Source organism: Balaenoptera acutorostrata, chromosome 1 (genome assembly GCF_949987535.1).
Source record: "Balaenoptera acutorostrata chromosome 1, mBalAcu1.1, whole genome shotgun sequence".
NCBI classification, from domain to species: Eukaryota; Metazoa; Chordata; class Mammalia; order Artiodactyla; family Balaenopteridae; genus Balaenoptera; species Balaenoptera acutorostrata.
In genome coordinates this window covers 17269966-17289755 of record NC_080064.1, presented here as the reverse complement: position 1 = coordinate 17289755, position 19790 = coordinate 17269966, and the positions used below count along the sequence as shown (strand labels likewise).

At 38.7% G+C, this 19790-nt stretch overlaps 1 protein-coding gene across 3 annotated transcripts in view; it reads right to left on the bottom strand.

Moving 5' to 3' along the window:
- CDC42 (cell division cycle 42) overlaps positions 1-19790 on the bottom strand; it is a 46566-nt gene that overhangs the window by 14835 nt on the left and 11941 nt on the right. For all 3 annotated transcript variants that reach the window (XM_057550655.1, XM_057550651.1, XM_007175080.3), the window contains exons 2-3: positions 6254-6408; positions 3745-3817 (exon numbers count right to left, since the gene is read on the bottom strand). In XM_057550655.1, the coding sequence (XP_057406638.1) occupies positions 3745-3817; positions 6254-6358 (178 nt within the window). In that variant the 5' untranslated portion in view covers positions 6359-6408. The remainder of the gene's footprint in view (positions 1-3744; positions 3818-6253; positions 6409-19790) is intronic.

Below are 19790 nucleotides of genomic sequence, written 5' to 3'. Positions count from 1 at the left end.
TGTAAGGGCAGACACTATCAAACTCTTAGAGGAAAACATAGGCAGAACACTCTATGACATACATCACAGCAAGATTCTTTTTGACCCAGCTCCCAGAGAAATGGAAATAAGAACACAAATAAACAAATGGGACCTAATGAAACTTAAAAGCTGTTGCACAGCAAAGGAAACCATAAACAAGACCAAAAGACAACCATCAGAATGGGAGAAAATATTTGCAAATGAAGCAACTGACAAAGGATTAATCTCCAAGATTTACAAGCAGCTCATGCAGCTCAATAACAAAAAAACGAACAACCCAATCCAAAAATGGGCAGAAGATCTAAATAGACATTTCTCCAAAGAAGATATACAGATGGCCTACAGACACATGAAAGAATGCTCAACATCATTAATCATTAGAGAAATGCAAATCAAAACTACAATGAGATATCATCTCACACCGGTCAGAATGGCCATCATCAAAAAATCTAGAAACAATAAATGCTGGAGAGGGTGTGGAGGAAAGGGAACACTCTTGCACTGTTGGTGGGAATGTAAATTGATACAGCCACTATGGAGAACAGTATGGAGGTTCCTTAAAAAACTACAAATAGAACTACCATACGACCCAGCAATCCCACTACTGGGCATATACCCTGAGAAAACCATAGGTCAAAAAGAGTCATGTACCAAAATGTTCATTGCAGCTCTATTTACAATAGCCAGGACATGGAAGCAACCTAAATGTCCATCGACAGATGAATGGATAAAGAAGATGTGGCACATATATACAATGGAATATTACTCAGCCATAAAAAGAAATGAAATGGAGGTATTTGTAATGAGGTGGATGGAGTTAGAGTCTGTCATACAGAGTGAAGTAAGTCAGAAAGAGAAAAACAAATACAGTATGCTAACACATATATACGGAATCTAAGGGAAAAAAAAAAAAGAAAAAAGGCCATGAAGAACCTAGTGGCAAGACGGGAATAAAGACACAGACCTACTAGAGAATGGACTTGAGGATATGGGGAGGGGGTGGGGTGAGATGTGACAGGGTAAGAGAGTGTCATGGACATATATACACTACCAAATGTAAAATAGATAACTAGTGGGAAGCAGCCGCATAGCACAGGGAGATCAGCTCGGTGCTTTGTGACCACCTAGAGGGGTGGGATGGGGAGGGTGGGAGGGAGGGAGATGCAAGAGGGAAGAGAAATGGGAACATATTGTATATGTATAACTCATTCACTTTGTTATAAAGCAGAAGCTAACACACCATTGTAAGGCAATTATACTTCAATAAAGATGTTTAAAAAAAAAATGCAACAGGACTTCATTAAAATAAAATAATAATAAAATAAAATGTAATGCCCCCGGTAAAAAAAACAAACAAACAAACAAAAAATAAATAAATAAAGTGCTAGAAGAAATTTAACAGTTGTAAATGAGGCTGACTGGGATTAAAGTCTGACCAATCCAAGTTAAATAAACCAATAGTAATCAAAGGACCATAGGCCACCTTGAGAACAATCTGTCAAAACTGACTGTTTTAATAAATTTAATAAGTGTGCAACTAAATTTAAAGGCTTACCCACTCCCAAACTAAGACTATACAAAGACCTGTATACAAATGTTCATAGCACCATTATCCATCATAGCTTAAAATTAGAACCCAAACAACCAGCAACTCGTAAATGGATAAAACAAACTGTGCTATATTCATAGACTGGAATACTCAACAATAAAAAGAAACAAACTACTGATACACATAACATAGATGAATCTCAAACAAATTATGCTAAGTGAAAGAAGTAAAACACAAAAGGCTACAGACTGTATGGTTCCACTGATATGAAATTCTAGAAAAGCAAAACCATAGTGACAGAAAGCAGATCTGTGGTTGCGAAGGGCCAGGTCAAGGGAAGGGACTGACTATAAAGGGCAAAAGGAAACTCTTTAGGATGATGTATCTTGATTATGGTGGAGGTTACACAACTATACGGTCAGCAAAAATAATCAAACTGAACACTTAAAATGAGTGAATTCTATTGTATTATACTTCAATAAAGCTAAAAAATTAAACACTGATTAAAACGTAAAGGTTTATAAAAATAAGCTTTGAAATTTGAAAATAAAATTTAAAATTAATTTTCAACCCCAAGTAGCCATAAATTGTCTTCTCTCTGCCCTCCAAGGGCACACAGAAACACAAAAAAATCCCTCACCTACCATGAAATGTAGGTCATTATCTCATTTTGTCTGTCTTCCAAGTTTCCTCTAATATACCATTACTCATAATTTTTAATTCATAAAAACTTTAAACACCTAAAACACCATTAGAAAGCCACTGATCTCTGGGGCTTCCCTGGTGGCGTAGTGGTTAAGAATCCGCCTGCCGGGGCTTCCTTGGTGGCGCAGTGGTTGAGAATCTGCCTGCTAATGCAGGGGACACTGGTTCGAGCCCTGGTCTGGGAAGATCCCACATGCCGCAGAGCAACTAGGCCCATGAGCCACAACTACTGAGCCTGCGCATCTGGAGCCTGTGCTCCGCAACAAAAGAGGCCACAATAGTGAGGGGCCCGCGCACCGCGATGAAGAGTGGCCCCCGCTTGCCACAACTAGAGAAAAGCCCTCGCACAAAAACAAAGACCCAACACAGCCAAAAATAAATAAATAATTAAAAAAAAAAAAAAAAGAATCCGCCTGCCAATGCAGGGGACACAGGTTCGAGCCCTGGTCCAGGAAGATCCCACATGCCGTGGAGCATCTAAGCCCGTGCGCCACAACTACTGAGCCCGCATGCCTAGAGCCCATGCTCCGCAACAAGAGAAGCCACCGCAATGAGAAGCCTGTGCACTACAACGAAGAATAGCCTTCGCTCACCGCAACTAGAGAAAGCCCACGCGCAGCAATGAAGATCCAACGCAGCCCAAAATAAAAATAAATAAAAAATAAATAACTTTATTAAAAAAAAAAAGAAAGAAAGCCACTGGTCTCTAAACCTAACTGTTTACTATTGTCTCTCCATTTCACCCTCCCAATTGAATCTAGACCGTTCCTTAAAGTGGGCAGTATGATACACTCCATAAGAGCAGTATGTCAGCTGGCAGACAGTGAGAGGGTAACTCATAAAAAGCGAAAAAGTTAGGATTCCTACATACCAAAAGGATACCTTTCTGAATTTTTCCTTTGCCTAACTGATCTGATGACAACAGAAACAACAGAGAAAAGTCAGAAATGAAGATGTGCAGCTACTGTTAAAACAAGGAAAAAACACTGAGAAATTGGGAATACTTAAGGAAGAAAGAAATCTGTTCCTTAAATCTGAAAAGTTGACCACAAATGTCAATACTGTGAGCTAGATATTGGTTTGCCCTCAAAATATTTTCAAATGTAGTATAAAATAAAAAGCTATAGTATGATAATATAAGAAGCTATCTGTACATATAATATGCAGACACATATATTAAATAAGTCTTCAAATATCAGAGTGATAGTACAGCCTGTCTAAGGTACTCTGCTCTCATCCTATTTTATCTCCTTCCACACCATCCATCCAGGGTACCCCAAATGCCTATTCGCTATTCCAGGTCTGGGATTGCTTCTCGGTCAAGCATCGACCATCATAATATTCAATCCTGCTATTAACAAAAAGCAAATGGTATGCTAATCTTCTAGTTTCCCAAATGTCCAAAAAAATACAACCACCAAGTGTTATAGTTACAGACCAAAACATTATAAAAGACATCAAGTTTTCACCTGCAGTATCAAAAAGTCCAAGAGTATAAGGCTCTCCACCAATCATAACTGTGACTGCATAGTTGTCAAAAACCTAAAACATAAAAATATGACATTGTTAGTGTGCAAGGGGATGGTCAAAACAGGACAGGACAACTCTTAAGCTAAGACAATGTTTCCTTCCCAAGACTCAACCATCTCTTAGTCCATCTTTCTTATATGACCAACCTTGCCAACTAAGTCCTTGCATGACCTAATAGTTCTTGGAAAAAGTGGCAGGAGATGTATTCTGGGATGTCTGCTCTACCCCAGCAGCTTGGATAAAAACCCACAGAAGGCTCAGAGGTGTCACAGGAGCAGAGTCCCCTGGCTATACAAAATGATCCTATTCAAGTTTGAAACTTTTGAGACAGTAGTTTAAAGTTCACCTCAATTTTCAACCTGATTTCTAAGAAATTATTTCTTCATACACCATTTCCTTTTACTCTAGTATTAAAATCTCCTAGATCCATGATAATCTTTTTCCTTTCAGGGTTGAAGACAGGAGCAGCCTTGTTGCAAACATTCCCATTAGAGAGAAATGTAGGTTCCCTCAAGGTACTCAAGGAAAGTGTCTTAAGAAACAGCTGGCAGATTATTTGTTGGGACTTCATGAATAAAACTCATGTTATTGGGTACAAACCACATGACCTAAGATATCTTCTTTGAATTGGGTATACTTAAGGATAGTATATAGGTAGGGGTGTGTGTGTGTTTATGTACACTTAAGGATAGTGAAAAGGGTATACTATTTGTAAATAGACTGTAAAACCCATTAACAAACTCGGTATATACTAATATTGGTTGTACTAAGTTATTTGTGAAAATGGGAGCCAACAGTGCTAAATGAAAAAAGACCCAACACTAATTCATGGACTCCTCTGAATTCATTTACAATTGAAAAGCAAGGCTTTGCAACCAGGAGAAGGATGTTACATTTTAAGATCAGCTCTGTTTAACACTGATTTTCTGGTTCATGTTTTAGTGGGTTGTTGGGAGCTTGTTTAAACGTAAGCAAGAGTGGACTGGAAGCAAGGGCTTTGGGGGAAGTGGCAGTTCAAGGAAAGTCAGTTCTCGATAACAAGAACAAGGAAGTGTAAAGAATGTGGTTAAGCTCTCAAACCATTCAGGTTATTTTCTTAAGTCATACCTAACCCTTTTCCAGAGATCCACATACAAACACATACATAAAACACCCATAAGCCCTCCTTAAATAGAACGCCTAGACTCAGAAAGCATGTTTACAAGAGAACAACTTTAAATGGAGACTGAAACACAAACAATCTGACAGTTGCCCTCACTCAAGATCCACAAAATCGATGTATCTCTAAAAGTCCCCTAAAAGTCCCTTTCAACCTCAGAACTTCTTTCACTTAAGAGTGTCCCCAAATGGGCCAACTCGAAAATACGATTTCGTATTTAAAAATATGATTTCTCCCCCTCAAAGAAACCTAATTTTTCTTCCAGTAGCCTGGGGCTACCTCAATCACTTTATCTGCCCTGGGACATTGTAGACTTTCAATTACAATTAAACATAATTACCAAGCCTTTAACCTGTTACCCTCTTAAAAATGCTCTCATCTCTGAAGACTAACCTAAAGTAATAATACATTTTCTTCCTTTTTACTTCCAAACAATACTAGTCCCATATTAATCATACATAGGTGCTTCATAACCCACCCCTAAAAGAGCTCACTTCACAGAGGTGGTTATTGCCAGGCCAGGCCAACCCTAGCTCCTCTCTCACCACAGAATAGACAACTATGTTTAATATAATTACACCACTGGATTGGTCAACCAACCTGGGACAAACACTGGATCCCCAAACACATTCACAATGAGTGTTACTCTAAATAACTGTCTCTCTCTCTCTCTCTCACTTCAGTATCTTTGTTATTCCCATTTTCCCTCTACTCTTCCAAGGAGCTGATAAAAAGCATTTGTGGGAGAGAATCCCCAAAGGCTTCTTCTGTTGATGTTCTCATAAGAAAAACAGGTCTTCTGCGCCTCTAAAAACCAGTCTGGAGCTCCATTACTGCTAGGACAACAGCTCCATAAGCTTTCCTTCTATTCCCTAAGGAGAATAAGTGGAGACACATACTACTTTCCCTGAAGTTACAAGACCCCCAAAATCATCCCAGAAGACCTCCAAGCACTGATTAATCATTGGCCAAGATATCAAAAAAAATCACCTCATTCCAAAATGTAGGGCATACTTCTCCAAACTGAGACCACCACTCTTTAGAATCTTGTCTATTGGAGTTTTGCCTCCCAGCACTTCTTGCAAACCCTTGTATCACCCCTTCTGACTTTGCACTGATTTTTCAGCTGTTTAATTTTAAACTGTATATAATTTACCCATGAGAAGTCAAGATCTTTAAAAACAGGAAACAAAGGCAGACAACAGAAAAATTTCAGTACACAGAGAAAGTTTTCAAAAGGGTATGAAATTATAATATATTTCACTAATAGATGGAAGCTTTGTACTTACAGTCGGTACATACTCAGATGGAAATTTGTTTGTTGTGTAGGATATCAGGAGACATGTTTTACCAACGGCACCATCGCCCACAACAACGCACTTAATTGTCTGCATTGCTGAAACAGTTTTGTATCCACTTTAAATATTTCAAATTTGATGATGACCTACAAAAGGATTAAAGATATTTCTGTTAATTATTTGTACTTATACATGTGTTTTTTTCCTTCAATTAGCAACAGGCTCTCTCATTCAGAGCAATAACAGAACCAGCAACCCAACTACTAGGGCTAAAAGAACCTAAAAAGAGAAATAGTGACTTGCAAATAAGAGTCAATTTTCTAAGTTTCTGATCCTTGGTTGTCTTCGACTTAAGTATTTTTTAAAAAATCAAAAGTAAAAAAATATCAAAAGTAGCATAAAGAGCAGCATGTTTCTTTTTATAATGAAAGAGAAGAGGCTATTTCAAAATGAATCCCACATAGTGTGTCAAGTGTTACTTTGTGCAACATTTCCTTTAGTTGTACGTGCCCACACATGTGTGTGTACAGGTATATGTGTACTAGACTGCAATACAAAGACCACTGCTTCAAAGAATGGTCCATTTACCCAACCTTAGAGCTACAGTTACTCAGGCTATAACCAATAAGCAGCAGAGCACCACCACCTCCCGTCTGTAATAGATGAGGAACATGAGGGACTGGACAAAGATCAGGGTGATCCCTGGTCTCAGCAGCTCTTTCAGCACCAAGTTGCCTAGTTACTAATTCAATATTCATGGCAATGAAGAGGTCAAAACCTAGATTTTTATAATGAAAAAGTCAGATCACTCTAAAGCATTCTAACTTACAAACAGATATAATTACTTTAGCTTCTCTTACTGTAGTCCTCCATTCTAAGAAGCTATTGATTACAAATGCACCAAGGATTTATTACATTTCATCCATTCTGAATGCTTGTTTTTACACTTAAACATTTCTAAAATCAGAACATATCTTTACCGAAGGTTCCTTACCCTTGTTACCAGCCATTTTCCCCCCACATTTTGACATCTATGAAAGTGGGATATATGACATCTTAGAGTCAATGAAAAATTATAACAGTTTTTCTGGAAGAATAAAGAAGAAACACCACACCCTCTATACCTATATTTTAAGATAAAATCCTTTTTTCAATTATAATTCTGAAGGGATTACAATTTCTTGTTAGCTAAAGCTGCCACCTTATTAAACATAAAAATGTCACAGAACCATCTAACTGTGGATTGGATGCCAGGTCTATATGCTCGTACAGTAACCTTCACAACTCTTAATCATGACTTATAAAAGTCTGTTAACATCTCTGTATTGGGGCTTCCCTGGTGGAACAGTGGTTAAGAATCCGCCTGCCAATGCAGATGACACAGGTTCGAGCCCTGGTCCGGGAAGATCCTACATGCAGCGGAGCAACTAAGGCCGTGCGCCACAACTACTGAGCCTGCGCTCTAGAGCCCACGAGCCACAACTACTGAGCCCGTGTGCCACAACTACTGAAGCCCTGCGCGCCTAGAGCCCGTGCTCCACAACAAGAGAAGCCACCACGATAAGAAGCCTGCGCACTGCAACGAAGAGTAGCCCCCGCTCGCCACAACTAGAGAAAGCCCACGCGCAGCAACAAAGACCCAATGCAGCCAAAAATAAATTAATTAATTTCAAAAAAGAAAAGAAAAGAAAAAAAAATCTCTGTATATACAAGTGAGTAACCTACAGGAAATATACATTCTCCTGTTCCTCATCAAAACCATCTTGACTACATTTTCCCTGTAATGCACTAGAGGAGCACTCATACTAGGTTAAGGATCTTGATCCCTAAACTAAATCAAATTACCTATCAAAATAATCACACTAAACCAAGTACTAAATTAATTCTAGAGAATTATTCTAGAAGAATGTCTTTTACTTAATAATAAAAGAAGAGAAAATAGGAATAGCTGTCTTCTCATGGTTCCTCAGTCCACCTCTGAAAAACAGGATAACATTCTGCTAAAAAACAAGGTCTTCTGTAAAATTTCTTTCCAATTCAGAGTGAAGAAAAGAAAGGTAAGCAGACAGAGTTCTGATCAACCTACATAATATTTTCCAGGTGCCTAAAAATCAGTTTCAAGTTCAGTTCCTGTATCTTCTATTTCTCATGACCATTATTATGGCGCAATTTTTTTTACATAGAGTTTAATCATCAACACTGGACAGAAAGTAGGTTTTATCACTGTGGCAGACACTGCTAGCGGTCTGCCAATTCTTCCTAGCTTCTTTAGTAACAGAATTTTACTGAAGCATATGGCTCTTAGTAAAGACTACATTTCCTAAATTCTTTTGCAGCTAGATGTAACCAAGTTCTGGCAAATGGGAATGGAAGCGATGGATGCAATTTTCAAGACTAGCCTTAAAAACAAGGGTAATAGTTTCTCCTATCCCGGCCTTTAGGCTGGAATGCAGACATGATAATGGAAGCTGAAGCAGTCACACTGAACCAGAAGACAGAAATTACATGCTATGGATGAGTAACACAATAGGAAGGGCCAGCCCTGTATTGCCTTCCAAGACTTTTACATGAGTAAGAAACTTCTCTTTCATTAAGCCCCTATTATTTTGGACTTCCCTGTTACAGCAGCAGAACTGAATCCTAATTACTATATTTCACGGATGCTAAGAAGACAACAATTTTTAAAATACATCCTAAATTTAGAGGTGTTAAATGTAAGAGAAAAAGTCTTAGAATCAATAAAATTATAATAATATTTGGATTTATCAAGTAACTTTACAGTAAACTTGACCACTTTTGAGACTTTGTCTTAAAAACACCTAAGATAAATGCTATTATTAAATTTTAACTGTGGTTAAAATCAATTGTCATCCCTAAATATGAAGATCCTATCTTCAGTCTACCTATGGTATTCACTTTTAAGACTTGTAACCCATACTACGTAGCAAATACAAAATCATCAGGCCATTTATAAACTTGAAACTTCTAGTGAAGGAAGAGCTACCATTTCCTGAAAGTTTCATTAAAATTCTCTAGGAAATAAGGAAGAAGAAATTGAAAACAAAAAGTTTCCATGATTAAAGACATGAATATGACTGCCACATGGTTAAGTCACAAACTACCACAAGCTGTATTGAATTTGTTACAATATTGTTCTGTTTTATGTTTTGGTTTTTTGGCCGTGAGGCATGTGGGATCTTAGCTCCACGACCAGGGATCGAACCTGCACCCCTTGCATTGGAAGGTGAAGTCTTAACCACTGGACTGCCAAGGAAGTCCCAAAATACCTCTGCATTCTTAAGAGCAAAAACACTACGACTAAATGCCGAACTTTCTGAGGAAGATCTTTAAGCTTTTCCAATGAAAGATAATGGGTGACTAGAACTCTTGTGAGAGAAATGTGGTCCGCAAACAGTTTGGCAAGATCACTAACATTACTACTTTGAGAACTTTTAGAAGTCTGGATCTTTTCTGAGCAGGAGAAACAGCCCCCAAGCCAATCAGGCCCTTCTTGCATGTCCTGCTTAGTAAAGCTGGGAAGAATTTCCAAACTACATAAACTAAATACATAACAATAATAATTTTCCTAACTCTGAAGTCAGGAAAACCCTGGGTTTTAACCTCTGCTCAGCACTTACTAGCGACCTAGGCAAGTTTCTTAATCTCTTTTTGCCTCAATTTTCTCATCTGTAAAACAGAACTAATTATAATTTACACCAACACCTTGCAAAGTTATAAAGATTAAGTAATATAAAAGGACCTGGCTCCTAGCACATACTCAATATACATGAATTCCTCTACCAACTGTGCCAGTTAAGTCAATCCCACCATACCTATTTTCATCCAGAGGATCAAAACTTGCACTGCACTTTCTTCTCTCTTTGGTGGACTATTACCTAATCAAAACTTCTCACACTTTGCACAAAGCAGGTGCACCAAAAACATAGGCTAAAATGAACTGAATATATTTGCTGCTATTTAGCTAACGACACAAAAAACAAGAAATCCACCCAAATATTTCTTCTTCACTTGAAGACTCCCGTATTATTTTTTCCTGTATTTCCTGCATTTCCCTGTATTTACAGAGCAGTCCCTAAAACCAAGCCACTTAACAGGTGTTAACAATATAATTTAGGTATTGGAATAGACCCTATCACTATCTTTAAACACCAAATTAAATGCTTTTTTAGTTATTAATTATCACTGCCTACATGCAAACTAATGAAAATCTGACAGTTGTTAACCTAAAACAATAAAACAGCCAGTTATTTTACCTTCTCCCTATTGGAGATACAAAAGTACTTCTCGGGTCTACAACTAAAGTCTAGTGGTAGGGTGTGAGAGCTCCCCCTTCTGGTCACCTGACTCCATCTTAAATGAGGTTTCTGTTTATTAATGTCCACATTGTTATTGATAATATCTTTTATAATCTCTTTTTCCTGTTAGGCTTGAATTCAGCCTCTAGATCAACAATTCCAAAACTATCACTTCAGATAACCAGAGTCAGAATTACCTGAAATGAGTCTGTTAACAATTCAGATTCCTGGGCCCTCACCCCAAATCTAATAGATCAGAGCGCAACACTTCCTACGAAATTCTAATGCACAGTGAAGTTTGAGAAGCACTGCCGTATATGATAACAAGACAAAAAATACCAGTAACAAAAGAATCTAAACTAAGATAAACACTACTGGCATTTAGATCACCTAGAAGTGAGTTTCTTAAAAGTAGAATCCAAATTATCACTGTGAATTATCTGTATCAACCAGGCACTTTACATATTTAGTAATGAAAAACTCATGTTGTATACTGAGAGATCACGAACCAAGATACTTCAGAGGTGCTTTAAAACTGGTTCAACCCAAGTGTTCTCAAATGATAGTGCCAGTGGCAATACTTATATAGCATTTACTATATGCCACATACTGTTCTAAACATATTACACATATTCATACATTTCGTCCTCTCAACTCTGAGATATGTACTATACTGTCCCCATTTCACAGGTAAGAAAAGTAGGGCTCAACGAAGTTAAGCAACTAGACCAAGATTACTGAGCCCGTAAATGGCAGAACTGGAATTTAAACCCAGTCTGTCAAGGCTCTGCTCCAAAATTCTATACTATACTACTTTCTCCTAAGAAGTGACATTAATCAAAACAAATATGATCACTACAAATGGAGTGGCAAGTATATACCTATGACAGTTGCCAGACTGGGATGAGGAAGGCAGAGGAAGAAGCAAGAAACAGGGGTTAAGTTCATTTCCTATTTCTTCACCCTGCAGACAACCACTCAATCTTATTGGGGAGAAGGGAAGCAAGAAGAGAGAATTTGTAAGATAGAGTTCACTCTTCCCCTTTCTATCTATATACCCACAAATCTTCCATTTCTTATGCTTCCTCACCTGACAGTTCAGCTATCTATCAGAAACTGGTTGTGGATCCCCAGTTAAGAGCACTGGTTCAGGAGTCAGACTGGCTCTACCACTCTAGCTATGTGACCTTAGGCAAGCTATATAACTGCTCAGTTTTCCCTTAGCTCAAAAATGAAAATAGTAATACTTTTCTCATAGGGTAAGTTGACTGAATAAGATAATATATGTAAGGAATTCAAAACAGTGCCTGGCCTCTGGTAAACGCTTAGTAAATGTTTGCACCTGCTCTTAAATGAGTAAAGGCACTTTTATAGTAACTCATTGTCTTTACTACAAATGTAGTCAAATTTAGAGCTATCACTACAAAGGTGGTAATTTCAGAGTCAAGTTCCAATTTAATTAGGATTATTCTGCAAAGCATTTCACATGTATTATTAATAATTTCATGTACTGAAATGTCACCAGATGACCCACAGATGGGGAGGGAGTAGGGGGCCAGGGGAGAGACTTTGTTCTTGCAATATATACAATGCCAGCTTCAACAACATGGAGGAAACTAAGCCAGACATGTTTGTAAATCCTTATGTTAACTTCCTATTTAAACAACGTCAAATCACTATAACAGCAAAGAGTCTATGTAGTACCAATGTACCATTCTGCTATCCAGAGTGGCTAGAAAAGTTATTCTGCACCAATAACTAAGACTATTTTTCTTTAATAACGAAGTTCATTTGTACCAGAACTTGGAATTGGTTGGTGTTGAGCAACTTAAGGCGTAAAAAATGATTCTGCCAATCATAAGGAAGATAAATTGTGAAAAAAGGTGGATCTTCTACATTCCCTCCCAATACCTATCACTCCTCCTGACAGCCACACCAAAACCGTTATCTCCTACATTCTTAAATGCTTTGGAGGTCCAAATTACCCTTTGAGAATCTCAAAACTAAAGCCCCTTTAGTTTTCTGGGGTTCTTGAGCTCTGGATTTAAAGAGGCTATGGAACGCTCTCTTTAGTATCATTATTATTATTGGCTGGATGCCAACTAAACTCCACCAAACAATGCAATCCCTGAGGAAAAGGATTTGTATGCGGGGAAGGGAAAACGCTCCCAGCTACAGATGCCCTATCTTCCCATGTCCCATAGTTCATTCTAGGCACAAGGCACAAAGAGCATATGAAAAGATTTGGGGGTTAGGTATTTGCTAATAAGCTTGTTTTGCAAAAAATGTGTATTCTCAATCAGACTATTATATCCCTTATAAAAAGATGTCAAATATTAACAGTAAACAGTGTGAATAAAAGCCCCATCCAATTTTTGGTATTCACTGTGGTGAAAATAAGTGTTTGGTCTTTGTCCAGGATTCCTGTCACAGAGCTCCTAAAACCCTTGGAATTCCCCTAAATGGTAGCAGAACCTTTTGTCATTCATAATGAGCCCCTTCCTAATAATGACTTAGGATGGGGCCTCTGATTAGCCTTGGGATGGGACTGCTCACCAGAAAGACCAAGTGATGAGAGGATTAGAACTTTCAGCCCTACCTGCCAACCTCAGGAAGAGAGGACGGGGAGGGGAGCACTGGAGATTGAGCTCTGTGAAAACTGGTGAACAAGAAGATTTAGAGAGCTTCCAAGTTAGTCAACACATCGTGCTGTAGAGTGCCTGCCTGGGGAGGACACGTACCCCATACCCCAAATCTGCCATCAGCCAGGCAGAAGGGTGGACTGGGTAACCCATCTGCAGCTAGTGCCTGAAGTGGAGGCAGTTTTGTGGGGCTGAGCCCTTAAGCTGTGGGGTCTACACTAACTCTGAGAGTTAGTGTTACAATGGAATTGACAGAAGTGATGTCGGAAAAAGACACTACATTCACACTAACACAAAATACACTCAAAGTAATGCTCTTTTCATTTGAAACACATTTCCCCCTGAAGTAACCCATTTTCATACTTAGGATACAGGAAAGAGACATGCAGAATCAAGAGAGTAACAACCCTGAATAACAAGCCTTCCTTACCTATCCAACGAAACAGCTAGTCTGGTTAAAGGATTAAACAGAATAAATAAAATCGGCACCACGTGTCTCTCCTATCAAATCCAGTCACTTTAGAGAATATGGTTTATATAACCTTTTGCTGTCCTACCCAAAAATTCTATTACACCTCCACCATGGTTACCTTTCTCCCCCAAAAGAAGCAATACACTGTAAGAAAAATGTCTTTAAACCTTGAAATAAACATTTAGCTTCAAAAAAATTTATGGGGCTTCCCTGGTGGCTCAGTGGTTGAGAATCTGCCTGCCAATGCAGGAGACACGGGTTCGAGCCCTGGTCTGGGAAGATCCCACATGCCACGGAGCAACTGAGCCCGTGAGCCACAACTACTGAGCCTGCGCGTCTGGAGCCTGTGCTCAGCAACAGGAGAGGCCACGACAGTGAGAGGCCCGTGCACCGCGATGAAGAGCGGCCCCCGCTCGTCGCAACTAGAGAAAGCCCTTGCACAGAAACGAAGACCCAACACAGCCAAAAATAAATATGAATAAATAAATAAATTTAAAAAAAAATTTATGAGAACCAAAATTTAAGAGTTCACCCAATATTACTCAAAAAAACAAAATAAAGAATAAGATTTTTTTTCAGAATTGGAATATTCCTTAATGAACTAACTAAATCCCATCATTTTGCAGATATTCTGGCCTAAATGCAAAGGACTTGCCCCTATGCCAGTTAATACTCATGTACCCTGACATTCTTTCCCAACTCTTCAGAACTCAGGCAAATACAGAACAAACCACTTAAAGACAGTTCTTTTTGAACTTCATGATTTGTTTTCAGTCCTCAGTAAATAGGAAATAATCTTAGAAAACTTTGGCACTCATTCCGCTTGCCAATGCAGGGGACAAGGGTTCGCTCCCTGGTCCGGGAAGATCCCACATGCCGCGGAGCAACAAAGCCCGTGCACCACAACTACTGAACCTGTGCTCTAGAGTCCGCGAGCCACAACTACTGAAGCCCGCATGCCACAACTACTGAAGCCCGCACACCTAGAGCCCGTGCTCCCCAACAAGAGAAGCCAACACAATGAGAAGCCCGCGCACCGCAACTAGAGAAAGCCCGCACGCAGCAACGAAGACCAAACGGAGCCAAAAATAAATAAATAAATAAATAAATTTATTTTTAAAAAAAGAAAGTCAAAGCAATTCAACTACTGCTCAAACTTATTTGCCCTAATAAAAATCCAAAAGAAGCTTAATATGATCAAGTAGTTTGCCTCCGTTTTGAATAATAAATGTATGCATTCCAATTTGAAAAATAAGTTAAAATTGGAATTCTATAAAATAACTTTCAATTATTAAAAAGTAGACAACCCTGTGTTGGAAGAGACAGTCCCCCATAGGTCTCTTGTGGTCCTACCCATCTTGCTAGGTATGCTAAGAATGCAAGGCCCTGACCACTCTACCCAGGCCATGTCATAGGGTTGTGTCTGCAGCAAACAACCTTGAAGGATACAGTAATGTCTCCCTCTGGGACAAAGAGCAGGGTTGCCTTCTGCGTGCTATTAAATAGTAGGTTCCCCAAGCTCGGTGTTCCTCAGCTATGACACAAACCCAATGCATCTCCCACACGGAAGTCTTAGGGATAAGGGGAAGCAGCACACAACACACTGATCCCCTGCTGCTGGCTGTGGCTTAATTAAATTCTTTGTCTCTGACCCTAGAGTCTCATGTCTTCTGCCAGCAGCCATAAAACAGTATCAGGCTAACATATTAGCTTGTAAGGAGAGTAAAATAAAATCCCCAACCCTGTTTACTTAATTGACTGAGCTTTGTGAGACACAATGATTTTGTTGTGAATTTAAGTTGTGTAAGTAAATAATAGAGCAATTAGATGGTTTCTTAGAATAATTATTAGAGTAGAGGCTAGGTAAGAACACCAGGTCTCAAATATTTCATTCATTACCCAGAAGTTTTCTTTATAGAAAATCCTCCTGAAATAATTAACATTTTTTTGCACCTTGTCCTCCTCACTCAAGCCAGCACATGTTCCCTAGGAGCTGACTGGCTGTTTCAGTTGTTTATGTTCCATCTCCTAGGTGTCTGTTCTAACAGGAAGAAATTAGTGAAGGCCAGAATCCTATCATCAAGAAAGGTGGTAGGGACTTCCCTGGTGGCACAGTGGTTAGGAATCCTCCCGCCAGTGAAGGAGACACGGGTTTGATCCCTGGTCCGGGAAGATCCCACATGTCGAGGAGCAATTAAGCCCGTGCGCCACAGCTACTGAGCCCATGTGCCACAACTACTGAAGCCTGAGCACCTAGAGCCCGTGCTCTGCAACAAGAGAAGCCACCGCAGTGAGAAGCCCGCACACCACAACAAAGAGTAGCCCCCGCTCACCACAACTAGAGAAAGCCTGCGCACAGCAACAAAGACCCAACGCAGCCAAAAAAATTAATTTTTTAAAAAAGGTGGTAAAATAAGAAATTAAGTATTCACTGGTTTTGCTTTAAATAAGGCTAATAAAATTTTTAACTTTTCAAAAACCAAACCTTATTTTGTTCTCTCCTATCCTTAAATAGCTGTAAGCTTATTTTCCCCCAAAATTCCACTTACTCACCTCTAGAATTAAGTCATTATAGAAAGTTAAAGGACAAAGTCTCCATGGTACATGTCCAAGAGCCCTGTTGTTGATTTTTTGTTGATTTTTAACGTGAGACTGTCAAATATATGCAAAATTGGTAGATATTTCACCAAAATATAGTCAAAGAAATCAGGGAAGTAAACTTGGGCAGAATGCAAGTGATTAACACTACTGCAGCCTTTGCTTTTTGGGAAAGATACTGCGTTTTTCTCCCCTCCCCTAAATGTACTTTCCAGATGTTTCATAAAACAAAAGTATCTTTGGGCAAAAACATCTCAAATTCTTCATGTATCTCTCTCCCACAAAATGGTTGCAAAATTCCTAATATCTCCAGCTGCCAATTAAATGCATTAACATATGCAAACTGATGAAAGGCAAACATTAGGCACTCATTAAAGCAATTATTCAATTCTTCCATTTTCTGCCAATTGTGAAAGAAACTGATAAATACTGTGAAACCACAACCTACATGAAAGAGTAGAGAAGCGGGTGTCAAATTAAGGTTCTATGGGTCCTTGAGATGACAAAAATGAAGCAACTGTCAGGGAAAAAAGTGCTGACAGTAGCACTCATAAAATGAAAGATTATGATTCTATGTGGTAAAAGATGTTTTCAGCAGGGCTAGAAGTTTGCTGTGTCAGCTTCATTTCTGAAAATGACTTCATTCCGAAATGTCTGATCCAATAAGAACGTGAGTCCTTATTTTTACTACCATGCTGAGTTTTCCTTCTTCAAATTGGCAAAAACTAAGGTATGCTAGCCAAAGTAATCATTTTATATTGTCTTTGTGACCAAAAAAAATTTTAGTCCAATTAGTAAATATCTACATAAGCTATATAACTTTTGAATGTAATATTTCAAAACAATTTGGAAAAATTGAAGAGTATACAATAATGTATAAGAGTACTCAGTATCTGATTAGAAGAGAATGGATATTACAATAAGATTTTCCCTCAAAATATTCAAGACTCGTAGATTTATTCATTCAGTCAACAAACCTTTATTAGGCACCTAATAAGTGCCAAGCATTGTCCTATACATAGCCATATCCCCCTCTGCCTGGAACAAAGTTCATGTCCTCTTGGGGCAACAATCCGAAGTGGCATATACAGACAATAACCAAATAAGCATCACCCCCCCCCCATATTCTTCCTTAATAGTATTACTAATACTGACACCCTTATATGCAATTTTCCCATTCTGGTCTCTTAATCAAGGGCAACATAATTCTGTTCTTGTAAGAAAGGGCAAGGAGATTTTAAAACACACTCAAACCTTCCCTCAGTTTCCTGCAAAAGACCAGATAACAAAAGATAGAGCATTTCACACATCCCAAATCTCAAGTCTGAATCTGCCACAGCTCTGAGGTCTTGAGAACCTGGGGAATAGGACTGAAATTGCACAACTAAGTATGCGTCTTACTTGGCCCACCTAATCAATTGCCAACTGTAGGATACTATTTAAATTATCCAATATGTTTGGTGCTTATTTCAATGTCTATGCCTTTATCCGCATCATATCGTCTCTCCAAACCTTGGATGTCTAGCCTTACAACTCATCCTATTTCTATCCTAACTTACCACCCCCAAATCCCACCTTAACTGAAACACCTTCCCTAATTATTCCAGCTATCAAAAACTGCCCAAATGGGGATTTCCCTGGTGGTCCAGGGGATAAGACTCCACATTCCCAATGCAGGGGGCCCACGTTCCATCCCTGGTCAGGGAAATAGATCCCGCATGACGCAACTAAAAGCTCCCACGTGCCGCACCTAAGACCCAGCTCAGCCAAATAAATAAATAAATATTTTTTTAAAAAAACAAAACTGCCAAAATTCTCTGAACTTCCATGGCAAGGCCCTTCTTAGCTCTTAAATCTCATATTTCACACTCCTATCCCCAACACTCTCCATGCTCTAGCCACACAAGTCTCATTATATTCCTCAAACATGCCGCGCCCTGTCCTGCCTGCAGGTCTTTATACGTGCCAAATATGCCTTCCCCTGCTCATAACGCTGTTGACTTCTCATCCTTCAGATCTCAGCTCAAATCATCATCTCCTCAGAAAATTCTCCCCTAAACACACTATCCAGATTACTATCCAGTCCCCTTCCCCCTTACTTCCATCATACTACCCTGTTTATTTCCTTTACAGTATGGTCATAATCTATAATTATTTTGTTTATGTCATATTGCAGTAAAGGAAGACAGATAAAAAATAAGGAAATCTCTGTGAGGGCAGGGACTCTGATGTATTCCCAGAACACAGATCAATACTGGACACCGTAGGTACTCACTCAACAAATGTAAAACACAACGGAGCACTTAGTCATGTTGTTTTTATTCACATAAGTTTGTGTTTATTCTACAAGATTTTAAGCTCTCAGAGAAAAAACTAGGCTTATACTTTATCATCTCCTTCCCAAGGCACTTAATATAGTACTGAGCAAGAAAAAATTAAAATTTTTAATGTATGTCATCCCAGCAAGTTACTTCACTTCCATACCTTAATTTTCTCTACGATAACATCTAACTCACAAAACTACTACAAAGAGAAACTAAGCAATGTACACAGAACTATTAATTATCACCTGGCACAGAGTAAACACCTAACATGGCACCTTACTCTTACCCCCAATTAAAATTTGCAAAAACCAAAATGGCCCTATGATAAAGATCGGAACCACTACTGTAAAATGAAAGCATCTAAATACTATAAATAAGAGGAAACTAAGAAAAATCCTTGCTTCTACTTGACAGGGTTATTTGCTAACTTGATCAATCCTTTCTAAAATCCCCTGGATCTGATCTCAAAGAACAGTTTAAACTAAATGTCACATTTGTAGCAAGAGGATTTGGAATGTTACAGAAAGGGTTGTACCCACCTTCACTTAAACAAGAGACAAAGTAATAATCATAGAACAAATATTTATCAAGTCTCTAATATGCCAAAGGAAGACAATATAGAGTAGGAGTCAAGCACAAAATCTTTCAATTCAAGTAGCCCTAAGCTCACATCCCCATTCTTGTGTGACTTGGGACAAGCTACTTAACCTCTTTCCAACACTCTTGTTTCTCCATTTGTAAAGCAGAAATAGTATTACCATCACAGGTTGTAAGAATTAACTGAGTTACTCCTCTGTACAGCACTTAACGCTCAAATATAAGCTCTTTTAATCATTGTGAAGTGATCCAGATAAACAGTCAATTCAGAATTTGATTATCTAAGCAATCTTCTGTAGGGGGCTGTGTTTATACTCCGTCCAAGTGCAAAGTGAAAGCCAATCATGTACCCCTGAAAACAAAATGTGGTTTTAGATTAGGACATAATACACAAGGTAAATTTTTGCTTTCAAAAATTATCACAAACAATAAGAAACAAGGTTTCCATGTCTAGGCCAGTACCTACCAAAATCTAATATGTACATTCATTCTTTGATCTGGCAATTCCACTTCTAAGACTTTCTCCAAGTATGCAAAGAGGTAGACACAAGGATATTTACCACAGCCTTGCTTGTAGGA